The following is a 14,416-nucleotide window of genomic DNA, read 5'->3' as shown; positions in this document are numbered from 1 at the left end:
CATTGGCATATAATCCTACAAAAAAGGTTCTCAATTCAGTTTTATTCTACTATAAAAGTTATATGTTTCCTCTTGATCACCTAAAATAACATGCTCTTAAATTCAGCTGGCAAAAGTATAGATTGTCTCCAATCAGTCTTCATTCACAACAAGATGAATTAAGCTTAATTTTCTTACCATGTTCATTCAAAATAGCTGTCAAAGAAGGAATCAAAAATAAATATCCATCATGCAATGAGGTGATGAAGAAGCAGACCTAAATGCAGTACATGTACCACAAATCTGTAACTGAACAATAGTACTGCAGTAAATATAGTTAGCATAAAAATACACTGCAGATTATTTTTATGGACATAATTTCACGTTTATAAAAATCTGGTTCATAATTTCAGGCGGCACACTACTGTGATATGTAGCAGAGTAAGAGCACTTTCACTTATTCTCCTGTATTTCTGAGAGCATGCAGTATAATATTATAGCCTGAGGGGAATCACCCTGCTTGGTGTGCTCAGCATAAATTCATAATGAGGGGAGTGAAGCAGACAATAAGTTCATTGGTGCATCTAACACCGCTTTCTCGGCTGTGGAGCTGTAAGCCTTGAGGTGGTATTCCTTTAAAAACAGGCTAACCCCTCCTGTCTGAGTATTATCTCACATAAACCCTGGACTATTAATTACATTATATGTTTTTTCTTTTTTTTTCATCAATGTAATTTTTGGTTTTGTTGATCTGTATTTTTGTGCTATCACAGCACCCCACTAGATGGAAGTGTTACACAGTTTTACAGCCATTTCAACCCACTACATGTGGCAGATTATAACATACATATCCTTGTTATACTTCAATATTCCTCTTCTTCTTCTTCTTCTTCTTCTTCTTTTGCTAATGCAAAGCTACAATAGAAATCATTCTTAATGAGTTGTTGTTGTTGTTGTATTTTAATTTGTTTGTTTTTTAGTTGTATGCATTTTCATTATGGTCAGATTAAAAGAGAGCATATACTGCAGCGAAAACACAGAAATGTCAGTCCTTGAGAGACTGGCCATTTTTGTGTGTTGAAGTGAGACCACCGTTTTCAAGCATTCAACTACCTGGGGGGAGGGGGATCTGTCTAGAGAGGACATCATAAGCCGACCTTTTATGTGGCCTTTGTAGCTTTTACAAAAAGTTCACATTTATGTAACAGCCCACTGTTGGAGTAAGCTATTAGTGCTGCTCATTTGGCTGAAGGCAGCGATGTTGTCAGAGTGTCTCAGGTGAAGTTTCTATGTATTTATTTATATATTTTAAAGCCTGTGCATCACAGTGTGAAAAACACGAATACTTTGCATCAACTAAGGCGGGATCAACACAGACAGTCAGTATATGGCAGGCTGTTGATTTAGCTGTCAAAATAAAAGCATATAGCTGCACGTCGCTGCCTAACAGGGAGGAAAAAGCAGTCTCAAAGCTGACTGCTGGGCAGTTATATTTGGGCTTCGTTACGTGCAGTGTAAGGATCGCATTAACTCTTATTTTCGGCTTTTAAAAGTAAACGTTTAATTGTGGCACTCCAGCCCGGAACTTGTGCGTTACTTCGCGTGTCTTGTCGGAGTCAGAGAATAAGAGGTTCAAGCGGACACACATTCCTCTGCAGATCACAAGTGAAGCTACACTGTGGATGATGGATTGTTCAGAAGAGGTTCAGCCGGTGTCCGAGGAGCCCAGCGCTCAAATAGAGCTCAAAAAGGGAATGTCCATTTTCATTGATGTAAGTATCATGTGTTTTTTATCCTTATTAAGACCAAAATTACACTTAAAAATCAACACTGTTAAAACATAACTGTAGAAAAATATATATACCAGGATTATGTGATCCTTACAAAATGCATTACAGTTTACAAATTTCAATTTATTAGAAATAAAGAAGACCTATTAGTGTTGATTGTGGCTCACTTGATTTAATATGGATTCCTCTAATGTATGACGTGTACAGAGGGCTTTCTTTCTAGTAATTATTTCATACAACTCACATGTACTTTATCTATTTGGTAGAAGGATTTCAAAGCTTACTCCTTTCGCTTCTCCTCAGCCTTAAAATCAAACACAGTAAAATAATTAATTAGTAGAAATCTGCTCCGTTTTGTTGATATGTTTGTTCACAAATCCAGCTTAAATATGAAAAATCTAATTAACATTAACATATTTCTAATTTGAAAAGATAAACCTGTATTTTTTTGTGGGGGAAATGATCATGCAAACATGGGTGTAGGTTTTGTTTGAGTATTGTGCAGGGGGTGGGGGTACATATTCAATTAAATTATGAACATCATTCACTTAATTTCCTAATTTTCACTGCGAATCTGTGCAAAGAAAAACAAACAAACCAGGCCATAGGTGGTAGTTGTAGACATGCTGGTGATTTTTCCTTAAGCGGGTCTTCTGTTTGGGTCCTGTTTTTGTTAGGGATGGAGGCAAGTGCAGAGGGTGTAAGTGTGGACAATAAAATAAGCCTAGGATTGATTCCTCACACATCTTAAACTCTCATCCTGATCTAATGACCCTTCTCCAAGTGTTTGTGTCTTAGCAGCTTTACCCCTGCTCTTAATCAGACTGCCTTCTGCCTATTATCCACCTACTGATTAAATTTCCCTCCATGCTTTCATTCATTTGTGATATCTTAATCATAAACCTGTTGGCTGCCATCAGTATTTTCGGGAAGGCACAGAATGAAAGCAAATGAACCAGGTGAAGTGTTTTGAGTGCTCGGTAAGAGGAGAAAAGTGCTTTGTAGTACATTTAGCATTTAACCAGAGTTATTAAAGGCAGAGACCTCTATCTATCCAGCCAATGTCAAACTCATTATCTGTCTTCTCCAACTGGATTACAGGGAATCAAACCATTTCTTGTTTTTAGGGGAGAGCTGGTCACAAATTGTTGCTTCTTGGGTATATTTTGTTTCTTCTGAGCTTCAACCTCAGTGTGCCTCATGAATACACATATCTTCAACCCAATCACTGACATTATCTCAGATGTTTGCATTTTTATTCTGCTACCGTTGTTGCGGTGTGAGATTTATTTTATTAATAGCATATGAAAGATTCATTTGGGTGAGCTGAGGTATGAAACGAGATGAGACCCAGACTTGAGTTTAATTACAGGGGTAAAAGCAGAAACGGCAGGAGTAGTCATCAAGATTACTCTAAATATTATTTAAGCCTGTGCTATTAAGATTGTGACAATGCGTTCACGGGGTGATAAAGAACAGACACAACAGCTTTAGAGAGCAGACACAATTACATCAGGAACAGGTGCTTATTTTGAGCATTTATTAATATCTATATTATTTTTATACTTAATTGATAAAAACTTAATTATGTGTAATTAAAATACCATGACTTATAAAATATCCTATTCTAGTTTCTTATAATACAAAGTGATGTCTTTTTTGGTAGTCTTTTCTAATTTATGTACACTCACCAGACACTTTATTTAGGTACACCATGAAGCTTAGTACTAGTTTGAGTACAGGCAGCTCATTGTTATGCTCAAGAAAGCATTTTGAGATGATTTTAAACTTAGTGAGATGATATGTGATCCTGCTGGAAGCAGCTGTGAGAACATGAGGACACTGTGGTTATAAAGATGAGCAACTCAGGTAAGCTGTGGCCTTAAAATGATGCTCAGTCAGTACTAATGGATCCAAACTGTGCCAAGAATATATTTTCCAACGCATTACATCACCAGCAGCCTGAATCACTGATACAAGGATGGATCCATGCTTCCATGTTGTTTATGACAAATTCTAGCAGCAGAAATTGAAACTAATTAGACCAGATAATGGGTTTTTTTTTCTAGTCTTCTGTTGTCCAGTTTTGGTGAGTCAGTGTGACATGTAGCCTCAGTTTCCTGTTCTTAGCTGACAAAAGTAGCAGCTAGTGTGGTCTTCTGCTCCTGTAGCACATCTACTTCAGAATTCAACATGTAGGGCATTTAGAGATGCTCTTATGGATATCTTTGTTCCAACGAGTGGTTACTCTTGTTACTCTTGCCTTCCTATCAGCTCAAAGCAGTCTGTTCATTCTGGAATTTTCATCCAGAGAACAGCCACTCACTGGATATTTTCTTTCTCTTTTTTGGACCACTTTCTAACATGCTTGTGATGGTTCCTGCCAAGTGAATGGTTGATTACATATTTGAAATAATAATGAAACAAAACAATGTTTTCTGCTTTGTCGCTTTGTAGAGGAACTGAATTTAACTAAGAGATGAAGACAGAGAGAAGCAGTATTTGTACAGCAGATTTTAAAAAAAAAGTGGGAAAAAAAAGTAAATCAGAGCACAGAATCGACTGCCAGGAGCTTGAAGATGGTGGGTGGATATTTTATAGTAGTTTTCTTTTTCTTTTTCTTTTTTTAACCTGTGTGCAGCTTTGGGCTAGAATCCTCTTAGTCTGGAAATCCCACAAATAAATGAATGAATTTAAAACAGACATCATGTAGATATAGATTTATCCTCCAAAGCCGCCTGTGCAGAGTCTTCTTCACGGTAAGTAAAAGTAGGATGTGCTATTTTGAGGATGGTGGCTCAAGCCTTTTACAGCTGATGTGGTCATTGCCACTCCGCCTTTCATCTCCTCTGGACTCTGGAACAGCACTATCAATAATTTAATGACGCACTGCTTTCGGCAGAGTGATCGATGATCCTCGCACTCACACACTTACTTACTTTAACTCTGGTGGTGTGTAGGGCTGCCACAAACTATTATTTTGATAGTCGACTAGTCACCGATTAATTTTGCGATTAGTCGACTAATCAGATCATCATCCATTGGACGTAAAACTACAGCTTATTGCACCAGCAGCATCTGCTCTTATATAACTATCATTAGCTTACAGCTTTAAGTGTTTAAGGTGCTAACTAAAAATAAAGACAAGATGATAGTTTATTAAATTTTAATGAAATTTGCAGATTGTTTAGGTGAAGTTTAATAAACTCAGCCGTCTGCTCCTTGATATCTAACATATGACGGGACACCGGAGTAAATTCTGGAGCATCTCACACTTCTGATAATCAGCTGTCTGCCTGATGTGTATTCAGCTGTGTAAAAACTATAACTTTGATTTCAGCCAAACCGATTTACTCAGGAACAAATAAAATACTAAAAAAAGCCAAACAATAACATTTTTAAGTTATCTAAGTGACTTATATATGTTTAACCTGAGTAGCGAAAGACGGAGGTGGGTTTGAAGCCGGGAGTCCGGTGTTCTCACGGCTCTAGTGAGCCTTGCCCCGGCTAGCTATCGAGCTAGTGGGTAACAGACGTCTCTGAAAACGTAGGAGCGCTTTTGAAAATATGTGGTGTCTTGATAAACTGAGCAGATATTTGAGGTTTACACAGATACATTCTCGCCTGAAAATATGTTAAACGTTTATTTTGTGACCCAGAAAGAATAATAAGAGTAATATTAAAACTAACTAGCTGCCGCCATTGTTGGAAACTGAGCTGGGCTGCGCTATGAATTCTGGGACAGAGCTACTTCTTCTTCGGGGTTTAACGGCAGCTGGCATCCTTGTACATGCAGTGCTGCCATCTTCTGTTTCAGTCCGTTATTACACTCTTAAATCCTACTACTTATTCCTGCGTCTTTTGTGATCTTACAAAGCTTCAAACGATGCGTCGACTATTAAATTAGTCGTCGACGATTTTGATAGTCGACGTAATCGTGACTAGTTGACTAATCGTGGCAGCCCTAGTGGTGTGGAACCTGCTTTAATATCCTGTTGGTTTTTTTCTTCATTTCCTAATTACAGATCTTACGGAGGGCCGATAAAAACGGTGAGTATTTCACCATCTGGCTCGTTTCAGATTCACACACCAACACCACTCTCTTCTGTGTTGAGCGTCACTTCAACCTTTCTTTCACAGATTACTTTCTCAATGAAATTCCGATCATGACTCTCTGCTGATACTCTGTCAGTTTCCATGGAAACAGGAAACTGACCATGCCCACTGAGGTTCAGTTTCAGAGCATTTACAAAGAAAAACACTGACATTTGTGAACACTTTTATGATAGTGGTCCACACAAAATGACTCAGAGGTGCCCTATAAGGTGGCAAATTATGTTGTTGTTTCACCTCCACTCTCTAATGCAGGATAAACATACAAAAATACATCTTTTATGTTCTTATTGATCAGAGAAGAGCAGACAACAAAGGCAGGGAATCCAAAAAGCACTAAAATAATAAATAAATCTCTTTCTGTTACACATGCAAGTGTAATATAGGATGCACATAAATCCTCCATCTTAGCTTCTTTAAGCTGCTTCACTGTTTACTTTTCATTTAAAAACTGTTTTGACCCCACACAATTCAAGCAAGTCTTTGTTTGCTGAGATAATAAATATGCTTTGAAATAAATAAAACAAGATCTAAATTTCTTTCATTTAATTCTGGCTAATGTTAATTTTTTTAAATTTAAATAATGTTTTTGTAAGAAATGACTTTGATGCTCTGACTTTTACTGAAGTGTATTATAAACATAGATTGTATATAAAAGATGGAAGTAGCCTCTGGGTCTGAACAATGAGGACAAACGTCAAAGTGCCTCAAATCTGCATTTACTCTAATGACCTGCAGGGGGCGGCTTTATTTTTTTATCTCACTTTTCTGATTGTTTTATAAACACATTTGCTAGTTTAGAGTCTATTCACCGCCTCATTACATTACATCTTCTGTGGTTTTGTGCTGTTCATTAGAGTATAATGCTAAATGACAGTTTACCATTTCCATTTAACATTTAGCCAGGGGAGTAGGAAAATTAGGAATTTGGTTAGATGATGCTTTAAGTTGTGGTTATCTTGTGACTGACAAGCGCCAACCTTAGACCTCAGTCACTCATGGAAGATCCTGACTTGTCTGAAAACACTTGCAAACTATTTGTTGTGAAAATACTGTGAAAAGTGTGACCAAACCATTCATTAATTTCCACAAAACAATAAATATAAGAAAAAAATAGATCAGTTTATAAGGAAATTCTTACCAGATGTTGGTAACAACCCATCCAATCCATACATGCAAAGACATCACACCATAAATGTCCATGAATTAAGTTATGTGTAAATAGAAGAAATGATAGAGAGAAAATGTGTTGATCATATGAAGAAAGGAAGGTGCAAAAAAAGCACAAAAAGTCATGACCCCTGCTGAAATCTGTCAGTAGTTAGAAAGCAGTCCTGATACTTTGTGCAAATTATTACGTTTGCGTTTCAAATTAAAAGCTGCTCTTAATTGATGCAACCAACACGTTTCAAAAGGTGCAGCTTTTATGTTGAAGGCAAGTAGTCTCTGTTTCTGGTTTGGGTCACTCTTTTTCAAGTTTCACGACTGCTCGGCGAGTTGCATTGCAGACTGCACGTAACCATGACAACCTGCAAGCGCCCAAACAAATCCCACTGTTTTTGATACAATACTGTATACCTCTTTGTAACCACTTTCACCCAGTGACTACCTGCAGCCACTTGCCAGTTGGTTGGGCAATACACATTTTTTCTAGCAACTGATGTTTCCCAGGGATTTCCCGACTGGTCTGTGTGACTGTGGACTCATGAGTGCAGTAGCCACGATGTCTGAGATTCACCCTGTTTGACAGTTTCATAGAAACAATCTGAAAATGGCAAAAATGTTCATGTCGAGGGTTCAGAAGGGGACGTCACGAAAAACTGCTATCCATCCTATAACGTCCATCAGCGATAACCTGGTGGGTGTTCTTTGCAATAAACAAGTAAACATCAGCACCCATTTCTGGAAACAGCTGTTTGTTTTAAAATGTTAAAAAGGAAAATAGTAGAATCAAGTTTCCTATAAGTCATATAACATACCGACAAATTAACAGACCTCTATATTTAGTTGTATTTCTTTGACCTGCATATATTTTTAATTTGGGGCCTCAGTTTGTAGCAGGAGGTTGATGGTTTGATCCCCAACTCCTCCAAGCAGCATATAGAAGTGTTCTTGGACAAGTTGCTGACCCATTTGCCCCCCATGTCATTAGTATATTTGTTATATCTACCCATTAAAAGTCTGCGTGAATGTGTGACTGCGGCTTGTAGTGTAAACAACATAAATGCAGTCCAGTTGAATTTAGCAGAAATGACCAAAAATAGCAAATCAGTATTTTTCACATGGCATGACATGCTCCATCATCTACTAAATATCCATCCCACGCCGTGTATGATTTGAAGTCTTGTCATGCAGCAATAGAAGTCATCCCACATGTTTGTTTTTATTGTTGCACAAGGAGCAGCACATGCCAAACCTGCTCCGAGCGTATTTCTGAATGCACTGACAGTGACTCACTGTAGGCTCTATTTTTGGGCATGTGATTGTGTTCCCTCACAGCAGCTATAGAAACATGCTACACATTTCCTCCAGATCAGGTCAGCAGTGACAATTTGAAGATGGGCCACACTGTGTCACAAAAACAGGAAGACACCACTGGAGCCAGAGCTGCGTGAAAAACGAGATGTCGTTGGTTTTTGCCGGAGGGCGTTCAGTTTGGAGCGCTCTGTTTTGAAATTGTGTTTATTTTCAGCTCATGAATATTTCATACTACTTTTATTCTGTTCATAATTGCAGAGCCTCAAATCATAAAAAATGACTGACTGTTTGATATAATGTTAGTCTAGTGGAACAAATGGTGATGACCTGCTTTATATATGGAGAGAGGGATAATAAAAACAAGAACAATGTACCTTTGCTGGTGTATTTTGTTATGTTATATTACTCCTCGTTTGATGTGAAAGAGAATCTGATGTTTAAACTTGATGCCATGTTGTACTGGTATAATTTTTAACATCTAAAGACACCTCAGGTCAAACCAGCTCAAGACAAATATTCTTTATTAATGTCATCTTATCAGTTTTATAACAAAATGATCCACCAGTTTCACTTTTACATTTTTTGGACACATTTTCTTATAGTCTGACGTCTTGCAAACACAAACCAAATCCACGATGTTTTAAAGTGTTGAGAACGAAGCCATCCTGAGAAGATTTGTTCTTTACCCCCAGATGATGGAAAGCTGTCCTTTGATGAATTCAAATCCTACTTCTCTGACGGAGTCCTGACAGCTGAGGAACTGAAGGAGCTCTTTCACACGATCGATACCCATAACACAGAGTAAGACTCGCTTTACCTTCTTATCAGTTTATTCCATTCAGATGAGGAGAGGTAAGGGGCGAGTAATCTGTTTCAAAATTCTGAAAGATATCGTTGTGTTTTCCTTTTTAATAACATTCATCTTTTTAAAAGTAAGAAGAGATTTACTTGCTCAAATTATTTTGTGAACTAACTAAAATAATACAACAATATAAATGAAATGGCTGGTAAAATTTGTTATTGGAGCTTTCCCACTGAGGCTTTGAGAGGTCATTTTGAATTTAGTCTACTGCTTTCAAAAATAATTTTTTTTATTGTAATACCTGTACAGATTTTTGTTTCACCCTGAGAGACTGCCACAAGTAGAGAAATAAAGTGAGCTTCTGCATGCTTTTCTTGTACACCATGTCAGTGTGTACCAGTGTGTGAATGTGAGAGTGAATGAATAGTGGAATTGTAAAGCGCTTTGAGGGTCTCGAAAAGCGCTTTATAAATGCAACCCATTATTATTATTATTGTTATTATTATTATTATTATTATTATTACTCTCAAATATCAGGCTAGTATCTAACATGGTTTCCAAATACTTGTGTATTATAAGTCACCTTTCAATCAGGGAAACCATTAACGCATCACAATGAGGCCTAAATCATCGTTAATGATGATCCCAATGTCCTCCCTCACTACACCTGTGAACCTTCTCTGTGGTCTTCCTCTTTTCCTCCTGACCTGCAGCTTTGTTCTGCAAGACTCAGCTGGAGGTGGAAGCACAACGTGTGTAAATACAGATCATCTACTTTTAAAAATCAGGCACTGATGTGCAATGTTCCCTTTATATTCACAATGTCCCAAACACCTAACGGTGAGAGGAAGCCAAAGACACACTGACACTTTACTGTCAACCGATTTGCACTGATTTTTCTGCTTTTTAGTTCACACCAATTCTTTTAAATCACACACATGAGAAACCACATTACTTATGCTCCCTGCAGACATTATAATGTGAACCAGCTCCTGCATCAGTCCTAATCAGGATACAGATAATACTTATACAGTCGCTCCTCTGTGATTACACTGAAGGCATTTGTGAGCAAATGACCCGCTGAGCCACAAGATATTTAGAAATAGCTGCTAGTTTCAGTTATATAATAGCAGTGCAGCACTGAAGCACTGTTTCTGTCTGAGAGGCATTTAGCAGGTGAACAAACCTTTTAGTGCCATTTTGACAAAGCTTAGATTAGTATGTAAGTCTATTTGTAATCTCTGTCTTCCAGCTATATAACACTGGCATCCTTAACCCTAAAGTCCCCGATCAAAGTTTTATATAAAGGAAACAAGTAGAACTAAATATATGTGTGTTATTGTAGAGTGATGTAGAACATGGTTAGGTTAGTAAAAGCATCTGTTATTGATCTAATGTTTAGATAGTCATAACAGAAGAGAAATAAAAGTGTAAAGCCATGCTAGCTTCTGTGCCACGCTTCAATTAGCATGTGCACAAACAAGCTAACAAGTGCTGTCATAAATATATAGAGTAACTGTATCATCTATCAACGTGTACAACCAGTATATAATCACACATTATTATTTGGTTTACCCTACTGTCTGTTGATAGAGTAATAGTCACAGGATGGTTGTTGTTGTTGTCTATGTCACCCGAAGCAAACAGTGTTAATTCTATTAACACTGCTTAATGAGTACACTTATCAGGAAGCTTATTAAAATATCTCTGTTCACTCCAGGATAAACATACATGTGGTGTGTCAATCATGTTACATACTTCATTGGTGTAATTAAACAACCAGAAAATTAAACGCTCTGACTCAAGTGGTTTGATACAGGTTGATTCTCTCTCTAAATAAATAGCTGCTGCAGCTCATCACATCATCACAACAATTATAAGAATGCAGGATTTGCACTCGGCGTTACATCACACAACGATCACCTTGGAAAATTTACATTTAAATCAATATGTTAAACAGTTTCAATGTTTTGGTGTCCAAACTCACATAAACTGCAAGTGGACAAAAGAAAAAACAAGCTCTGGGGAGGCCACAGCGATCAGTAAGTCTGGTCTCCTCACCTAACCAGTTATAGAGCCTTTTGAAGGGTTGTGCATCCACTCACAGAGCTAAAGTTAAACTTACTAACAACTGAATTTCAGTTTTTTCAGAAAAGTTTTTTGCAGACTGAGCACAGAGGCATCAAAACTGAAGTTTAATTGATTTTTATAAACATTTTTAAAAGGATAACCTCAGAAACAAAACCAGATTTCTTAAAATCAGAATATAGTTACTAACTAAATTTATTATATACACACAACCAATCACATGACAGCAACTTTTTAGGCATGTTGATAAAAAACATGAAAGCATATATCAGTCCTGCCTTGTATCAGCAGTTCAAGCAGAAGGTGGTGGTTTAATGTTGTTAGGGATATTTTCTTGGTACATTTCAGCCTCCTAAGCACCAGCTGAGCATCATTTAACCACCACAGCCTACCTGATTATTGTTGCTCATCCTCATCGTATACTTTTACATGGCCTCAACAAGATAAGCCAATGATAGGGGTGACTTAACAAAAAGAAAATAAATTATTTGGCCATTTGAAAAGCAAGAAGAAATTATCTGGCTTTGTCACCACTTGCTCCTACAGTCATCACCATCTAAACTTCTGTCTACTTCCTTAATATTTTAAAGTGATAATAATTATTTCACAAACACATTTTTACACCAGATCTCTTCCTGACTCAGTATTAAAGAGGATTTGTGACTATAGCTGGAATTGACCCAACAACCTTTCACTGAGTCAAGTGAATGTGTAAAACAGCACACAATCGAACTACTTCAGAAACAAGCAGATGACGTGAGTGTGTATGTGTAGATTTGATGTGATATTTGTAATGAGAATAGAGACCTAAAATGTCCCTTTATTCCTAAGCAGAGCTCAGCAGAACTCAATTCTGATATTTAGTTTTATTATATAGATTGTATCAGATATGTATTCAAGAAAATATCAACAACAAAAAAAGAAAAAATGCATATTGTTGACATGCAGTGGAGTCCAGTTTCCTATTATCTTTACCAGACTCCGTGTTAATGTGTGCCTCCACCTGTGAAATGAACACAGGAAGAGGCAGATGACAAAGTTGTAAGGAAGTCAATTGGAAGTCTCTGGTTGAATCCTATATTGATTAAAGAACGAGTAACCAGATTGTAAGGTCTCCCTGACAGGCTGTTAAACCTGCTCAGGTCCATGTCGAACACTGACATTCAATACAGTGGATTTAAACAGGCATACACAGCATGCTGCATGTATGGATGGCAGATTATTGATATGGAATTAACTGTATTTACAGTATTTCAAGGCTGTTTTATTTATTTATAAAGGTAACGAATCTTCAGAGCAATGGTAATGTACCTTCAGTGTCAGAGCAACCAGGCTTCAAGCAAAACAGGAGAGAGGCTAATGGTCCGTTACTTAGTTGTCTGACTTCTGGTTCCTCTCTCCGTTCTGAGCTGTTTGTAAGTGTTTTCTCCTGTTTGGATCATTGATTGCGGCACTCTCGTCTTGCAAACAGCAGCCACGGCTTGCATGAAATGCGGTTTAAACGAGTGAAATCCCCTGGTATCAATGACTAGAACAAGAAATAAGATGTGTTTTTGTGTCGTCTGAAGATAGTTGTAGTGCTGATACAGTGCCTAATATTCTCTTCACTTCGTCACCTCTCCTTTGTTCCACTTCTTTTCTCTTTTGGGCTCTCTCTTTCAGGAACAAAAATACTCAGACCACCCAGAAAAGCATCCATGCATGAACATTTATTAGAAACAGCCAACATTTCTGAAACTCCCCATTTGGCCAATTTGTCTCTCACTCATGCCTCTGGAGGCCAAAACACCAAAATGATTCTGTTACTCGTCGCATATTTTACTCAGTTCTATCTGTCATCACATTGATTCATCAAAGCAAAGACTGTGTCAAAGAGATCTTTGCAGGAAAAATGTACCTCTGTCCCTGGAGATGTCTGTTTTTAATTTAAATACCTGTCATTTTCTTCTTTTACAGCAACTTGGACACGGATGAACTCTGTGGTAAGTTGAGTCTTTTAAATACAGACAGAAAAGTAAAGATAGGTAAGTAAGTAAGATGTTAGACATGGTCACATGCTCCCAGACCAAACCCCTAAGGCAGTGCGAGTGAGGTGTCACACCAGTGCTTCTTCAACAAAACACCTACAGCCCTCTCCCAGTTGTCTGACTCACAAAATGTTTTTTGGTTTGGTTTTTCTGCTTCGAAGAGTACTTCTCCCAGCACCTCGGTGAATACGAGAACGTTCTTGCTGCCTTAGAAGACCTGAACATGTCCATCCTGAAGGCGATGGACAAAACAAAGAAGGTAAGATGCTATAAATGAATGTAATCGGGGGGAACATACACAGGAACACTAGATGTGAATAGTAATGATGTTTCCTGTGTTAATATTCGCATCTCTTTTGGGCATTCGTGTTTTTGAAATTCTCTTGAAAGCGTGTTTTTCTTTTTCACAATGATTTCTGCATTTCAGATTTTATGCAAATTCCAGTTCTTATTAAAACAAAATAAGTTAAAACATTACAGTTTTTTGGGCTCTTTCTATCAGGGAGGTCGTCTTGATGAAGCTACTGACATAACAGATATTTTAAATGCACCTTTATTATTATAAACGTAACATAAAAAAGTAAGAAAATTTGTGTTTGTCAACTGTTTCTTTGGTGTAACAATCTTGCCAAATATGCGTGTCTGTGTGTGTCTGTATAGTCATCAGCAATTTTATTACATGTGTCCAACTCAATATCTAATCAGCCAATCACATGGGTGGCATCACGGTTGACGAGGCAGGCCGTGTGGAGGTAAAGTGAGGACCCCAGTGCAGTCAGAGGTTGGTATGAGGAGTGAGTTTATTTAAATGGAGACGGTGAGGACAGGAACTGAGAAATAATTAAACAAGGAAAACCTAAACACATGAAACTGAATCCAAAACTCACAGGATAACATGCAGATGAACACAGGGAGACATCACAGATGAACCAGCAACCAGCAGGAGAAAACACATGGCTTATATATTCACAGGGACAATCAGGGAACAGGAGACAGGAGGGAAACACAGCTGGGAGAAATCAGAACCGACGAGACAAGGAAGCAAAGCAGAATACACTTACATGAGACACAGACCTTCAAAGTAAAACAGGAAGTACACAGATATAGCCTGGAGGGAGAAAGAACATGGAGGAGCACAT

General features: G+C 37.7%; 1 protein-coding gene across 2 annotated transcripts in view; it reads left to right on the top strand.

Moving 5' to 3' along the window:
* Positions 1-1,533: 1,533 nt before the first annotated feature.
* necab1 (N-terminal EF-hand calcium binding protein 1) overlaps positions 1,534-14,416 on the top strand; it is a 38,414-nt gene continuing 25,531 nt past the window's right edge. The window contains exons 1-5 of one of the 2 annotated variants that reach the window (XM_084919232.1): positions 1,534-1,751; positions 5,795-5,819; positions 9,053-9,161; positions 13,207-13,232; positions 13,439-13,536. In XM_084919232.1, coding sequence (XP_084775358.1) covers positions 1,662-1,751; positions 5,795-5,819; positions 9,053-9,161; positions 13,207-13,232; positions 13,439-13,536 — 348 coding nt within the window. In that variant the 5' untranslated portion in view covers positions 1,534-1,661. The remainder of the gene's footprint in view (positions 1,752-5,794; positions 5,820-9,052; positions 9,162-13,206; positions 13,233-13,438; positions 13,537-14,416) is intronic. The other variant, XM_084919233.1, reaches the window with a different exon arrangement.

This window comes from Perissodus microlepis, chromosome 22 (assembly GCF_051167445.1).
Source record: "Perissodus microlepis isolate ML-2025 ecotype Zambia chromosome 22, ASM5116744v1, whole genome shotgun sequence".
Taxonomy (NCBI): domain Eukaryota; kingdom Metazoa; phylum Chordata; class Actinopteri; order Cichliformes; family Cichlidae; genus Perissodus; species Perissodus microlepis.
Note: the sequence above shows the minus strand (reverse complement) of the source record. Positions and strands in the feature narration are given on the sequence as shown.